Source organism: Rhineura floridana, chromosome 3 (assembly GCF_030035675.1).
Source record: "Rhineura floridana isolate rRhiFlo1 chromosome 3, rRhiFlo1.hap2, whole genome shotgun sequence".
NCBI lineage: Eukaryota > Metazoa > Chordata > Lepidosauria > Squamata > Rhineuridae > Rhineura > Rhineura floridana.
The window spans coordinates 86325461-86331460 of record NC_084482.1 but is presented as its reverse complement, the minus strand read 5'-3'; the positions used below and the strand labels follow the sequence as shown (position 1 = coordinate 86331460).

Here is a 6000-nt window from a genome sequence, read left to right as displayed (position 1 = left end):
TTCATTTGATTAGATTATTAATATGCATTTCCCCCTTTCACTAGTGGTGTAGTTTCTGTCACTCATTTTGTACACCTTTAAATGGGTTTCAAATTTGGGGAGTGGCATTTGGTAACTTTAGGGCAGACCCACTTGACATTAGTGTCATAATATGTAGGTGTTCTTTTATGATGGTGTGTGGCTCATTGGGTTTAAAGATCAGACAAGCAAACGTTGCATTGTTCAACCCTTTGAATCATAATGTGTTTTGCTGGGGGGGTTTCCTCAGCAGAACAGTGCATGTTAAACCTCCATAAACTGAGCTGTTGTCAGAAGACTGTCACAGTAATCCATTTTCATCTTATTTGATTTGGCACTTACTGTATGCTTCAAGTACAATAAACACACAGATTTTACATATGAATATTTTATTAAAAAATAACTTCCCTGCATGTCCCCATAATGAAATTGTAACCAAAATACACAGAATAAAAATATCAAGAGACAGTGTTTTCTATGTCATAATAATACATCAAGGTCCCCTTGGCGACTTTGCCAGAGAGTATTTGTAGCCAGTTAAGGCTGTAGTCCTACACCCCCTTGAACTCAGTGGGACTTACTTCCAAGTAGACATGTATAGGATTCCAGTGCAAGACTGCCAAATGTCTATGCTTTACAGTAGTACATTTTGTATAAGAAAGGTTACATAAATTAAGCTTAGGGGTAAACACATGTACACACACACGTCTCATTTGTGTTACTACAATGGACAAAAATGTGTTTAAGACTTAAAATAAAGGGACAGGTTCAATTTTGTGGGTTTTTTTGGTGGGGGAATGCAATAGCAACCAACATGAACTTTTGTTCATAAACTAAACAGAGAAGTCTGAAAGTTTGGTAAGTGACCAGAAAGGGTGTTGAGTTATATTTCAAATTTTACATTTCCCCACAAACAATGTGCTTGGATTTTGATGCATTGTCTTGTTTTAACAATACGGTGCAGCAACCATTTTTTGCCCTACAGCTCACACATAAGCAACATACACAAGAGAATGATCTTCTCGGACAACTGTTAAGGCAAGTTTGGCTACCTGGACCTGCCTGACTAAAAACTTGAGTTTTAAATAATAACAACAATGGGTTTTTAAACAGACCCAAACAATTCATTCCTGTTCTGAAATCTTTTTACCCTCACATCTGTAAACATAAAAGACATAAGGTAATGATTTAAGGCCAGACTTTTAAATATATATATTTTATTAGGTAGGAATCAAAGTTTCTGGCACTTCCTACCCTTTGTCATGCTTGCCCCCTAAGTGTTTTTTCTATCACCTTACACAGAACTATCAAGGATGCATGTACATACTCTGAAAGTAGCAGATTAGGCCATGATCCAGCCTATGGTAAATCCTTTTAAATCTCATTGGTTTCAGCAGAGGAGAAGAATCAACTCTCCCAGTGAAAACCAGCGAGATTTAAAAGTATTCACCAGTGAATGGATCATGACTCATGTTTTCAGATAAGCAAGAAAGCAGGATCAAGACCATTCAGTGTACCTACAGTCATACTTTTTTACTTGTTTTTTTTTGGGGGGGGGTTACCAAGCAATAAAAGGGGTGGCTTTCCCAAGGCAGGCTTATGCATAAAGTGATGGTTCCATTCTGTTTTAATGGCAGAAAACATTGAAGCAGTTATTCTCGACTGATTAATATGGAGTTAAAAAGGATGCACTGTTCTGTACAGATCCTCAGGCAAGCGGAAGTCTACTGAGAGTCATGGCTATATGATGCAGCTTGAAGCCACAGCGACTTATGAATAACAGAGACTTTTTGATTTGTCCTAACAAAAATTGTCAGTGTACCAAAAGTAAGGGGCTAACATGAAGCACTTCTCCCAACAATATTTCCCAACACTTCCTCCTCTATTCACAAGATCTCCCTTTGTTTACACTTCAGATCCCTCTCTTGAATATAGAGTATTATTTGCAGCAAGGCTATTGTAAAAACTGGTATTGAACTGGTTGAGAACTGAACTGCTGTAGCCCAGATGATTAGAGGACATGGAATTGGACCACTCTCCTCCACTGCTATGGCTGGAGATGTTGGAAAGAGGAGTATATGAGTTGAAGCCTACCATATTCTGTCCCATTTTGTCACCGGTATCAGTGCTAAGTCCCAGGGCCACAGAGCGGCTCACTGAATTGGACCCATTCACATAAGCCGTCATGCTGGACAGGAAGTTGTTGAGGCAGGGAGTGGTGGAAGATGGTGGTGGAGATCTCTTTTCAGGGGAGCTCTCCGTGCCAGACGAGGAGTTCTCCAACATGTCTTGATGTTCTGCTGCTGCCTTGGGGCTGCCGCTTAGGGTGCTGTCCTCCGATTTGTCAGAAGCAAGAGATGCTGTGCTGGCACTACAGTCAGACTTCTTCTTCCTCTTCCGACGAAAGTTTCCATTGTCAAACATCTTCTCACAGTTTGGATCCAGAGTCCAGTAATTGCCTTTCCCTGTTAGAACAAGAGCAACAAAACATAAATATAAATCACAGCCAACAAAGAGCTGGTTCTCAGGGCTTATTCTGGCTTGGAGTCAGAAAAAGCAACACATTGGGAAACACCCTTTAAAAAAGAGAGAGGGACTTGGCTTGTATTAAAATCAGTCCAGCTCCTTTTAGCCAGCTTCTGCCCAGGCTGTTTTTTTTTGGTAAACCTTAAACTGAACTTTTACTTTCGTAAATTTTGGGTTTTAGTCCTAAGAACCCACTCCATCCCAAGGAACAGTTTACAGACCCTTCATTAACTTCAGTAGATTTCATGGGAGACAAGGAATGATTTGACCTCAGGCCAGACAGCAGGCAGAGAGATTGAGTCTCTGAGTAGCATCCGATAAGAAATGAGCCCAGAAAGTGGTCTTTTTTGGGGGGGGGGAGCCCAAATATATATTTTTAAAGGCCAGCCCCGGGCCAGAGAAGTAAGGCTAGGTTGCCAACTGACCAGGCACCCCCCCAAAAAACCCCTGGCCTCTGAATGTGTGACCTTTAATTAGCAGGGAAAGCTTTTCACAGCACGGAAAGAAGGATTATCATTAGCCAATGTCTTCGGTTCAAGCTACTGTTAAATGTACAGGACCAAGGGTCATTGAAGGAATTGGCAAATCTACTAACGTTATTCAGCTGCTGGCAGGAATTTGAAAAAAGTCTTTGGAAGATAGAGATTTCTCTTGTTCTAAACAAACAAAATAGACTTTTTTTTAAAAAAAATCACCAACTTCAAAAGAACAGACCAGTTTTTCTCTCCCCCATCCCCAATAACATCTGTTATCATTGTATTTTATCTCTTTTAATGTACGTCACCTAGAGTGGCTAATTGCCAGATAGGCGACAAACAAATTAAATATTATTATTATTATTATTATTATTATTATTATTATTATTATTATTATTATTATTATTATTATTATTATTATTATTTCCATGTTTATTAATTGTTCACTCAAATAGTGGTAACTAAACAAAAACTACTGGGGTATTAGAGACTAATTTAAATGATCAAATCATGGATTTTAGTTAGCATTTGGTAAAGGAGGAGGATGAAACTGAGCTTATGATACTTTGGACACATAATGAGAAGACAGGATTCACTAGAAAAGACAGTAATGCTGGGAAAAACAGAAGGGAGTAGAAAAAGAGGAAGGCCAAACAAGAGATGGATTGATTCCATAAAGGAAGCCACAGACCTGAACTTACAAAATCTGAACAGGGTGGTTTATAACAGATGCTATTGGAGGTCGCTGATTCATAGGGTCGCCATAAGTCGTAATCGACTTGAAAGCACATAGCAACAGCAACAACTAGTAAAGGGGGAGGGAAATAAGATATCTGCTGTTTAAGGCTTTGTAGGCAATATAGTGGACTCAGTTTTGCTTTGAGGGGAACTGGATCAGGATTGGAATCTAGTGCATTAGATCTCTTGGGAGGCATGATGGTGATTGGCTTCTTAAGGGAATTTGAGGAGCAAAATTATTATTAAGAAGCCTTCTTACCTGGGTCATCTTCATCTCGGGGCACCTTCTTGAAGCAATCATTGAGAGACAAATTGTGCCGTATAGAATTCTGCCAGCCAGCTTTGCTTTTATTGTAGAAGGGGAAGTTGTCAGCAACATACTGATAGATTTGACTGAGTGTCAGTCTCTTGTCCGGTGCTCCATGGATGGCCATGGCAATGAGTGCAGAATAGGAATAAGGTGGCCTGACCAGCTTCATCAGCTCTTCTTGAGAAGGCATAGGGAGCCAGCCCATTTCATTCCCTGTCAAGCCATGCATGTTAGGCAAGAGCTGCCTTTGCATCCCATAGGATGGTGGGATGTATGGACTACCATTAGTTCCTGGTAGGTAAGGTGGACTGTTAATGGAAGGTCCATTTAACCACAGATAAGGGTTGGGTGTAGCATTGTAGTCCCCTGTTTCAAAGTTCGTAGGCCTTTGTGGACTAGGAATATTCTGAGGATGAAAGAAATTTTCATAGTAGATGTTCATTTCAGGAGGTTCCTGGCCAATGTTTGGAAATTGCGGGCTGCAGCGCTGTGGTGAGTGTATCTGTGGATCAAATGAGCTCATAATCTAGCTCTGGCAGTTGACCAAGTTACAACACACCTGTGTTAGTCCTTTCCCTGAGACAGGTGTATCATCTGTGCTGGCTAGCTCTAGTACTTATACACCGTAAATGTTTAGGTTTACCTTCCAAGGCTCAGCCTAGTGCATCCTGATAGGCTGGAGATCAGGGTGATAGCCCTTTTTGGAATGCTGACAGCCCAAGTCAGTAATAGATGTCACATTAACCAAATTTGAAAGTTTACAACTGTTTATCTTTTTAAATGAATGGAGGAATTTTCCACTAGTATGATTGACACTAACAAAGCAGAAAGTCACTTGCATGTAAGTTGATGCAGCAAGAAAGAAAGTTTTCCTCAGTTTCAAGCAGAACATAATAGCCAATGTGAAGGGAAACAAAGGCATATATTTTGTTCCTGACATTATTTAAAACCCTAAACTACCAAAGAGATCTATAGGAATATTTATGATTTCCCTGTTTAGGAATATTCATGTTTTAAATTCTGAAGCTGCCATGCTGCACACTAACTGGGGAATAAGTGAGCAAATATGCTTGGAACCACACTGTACCCTCTCACAGTTCTTCTGGAAACAATATGTTTTGTGAGTAAGGAAATTGTATCTTGCTAACAGCACAAACCTATGTATGTTTACTCAGCTCAGTAGCAATTCCTACTGTGTCCAAAGGTGCTTACTCCCAGGTAAGCCTGAGGTTAAAGAGAGAGAGAAATCACCAGTATGCTGCTAATAGGTTTTCTTAGGCAGAAGGAAATTAAGGTTAAAAAAATAGATCTATTGCTAAACGTCTTCAACATCTACACTCCTGTGCCTTTTAACAGCTCTGTGGCAAGCAGAAATTCAGAGGCGAAGCTTTCCCTATTATTTTGTCTACTACAGGGGCACGCAGAAAGGATTTAAAGATAGTTTTCTGAGTAATTTGCAGTAGATTGGCAATCTGACTGCCCTGAATTATACTACTTTAATGAAGAGGTCTTGGGATAACCAGTAGTGGCTATTGTCTGTGGAATGACTGTGAACTCCATCCGTTAGTGGTACTCAAGACAAACTTCTGGGCTTGGCATTCCTTAATTCTAAGGGGTCATCTTTTACATCAGGCTCTCGTTGGTGGATCTCAAGATTCTAATAACAAACAAAGTAGACTCTGCAACCCTGAAGTCTGCCCATCCCGTGGTCTAACTACATACTGGAAAAAGCATTACCTGTTGAATTTATGCTTGTCACACCAGCACTAACTTAACAAAGTGGCAACCCTTTAACTTTGACAAAGTAAATTTATGACAAAATCCTTAAAATTAAATAAGTGTTCAGGGAACATAGAAGCCTGAGGAAAACAAATGGGGTACCAGGGAGTTTTGGAACAGCCCTTGACTAGGTGTTGAAAGAAATTACACATT

At 40.0% G+C, this 6000-nt stretch overlaps 1 protein-coding gene across 2 annotated transcripts; it reads right to left on the bottom strand.

Moving 5' to 3' along the window:
• Positions 1–1923: 1923 nt before the first annotated feature.
• On the bottom strand, positions 1924–4591 carry FOXI1 (forkhead box I1). Of its 2 annotated transcripts, none has more exons than XM_061621881.1 (2): positions 4018–4591; positions 1924–2483 (listed from the first exon to the last, which is right to left on the bottom strand). In XM_061621881.1, exons 1-2 carry the CDS (start codon positions 4589–4591, stop codon positions 1924–1926), a joined length of 1134 nt encoding a protein of 377 aa, XP_061477865.1. The 2 variants fall into 2 exon arrangements, with proteins under 2 accessions (XP_061477865.1, XP_061477866.1); XM_061621882.1 differs by having other exon boundaries at positions 1924–2201; positions 4021–4591.
• Between the last annotated feature and the right edge of the window lie 1409 nt (positions 4592–6000).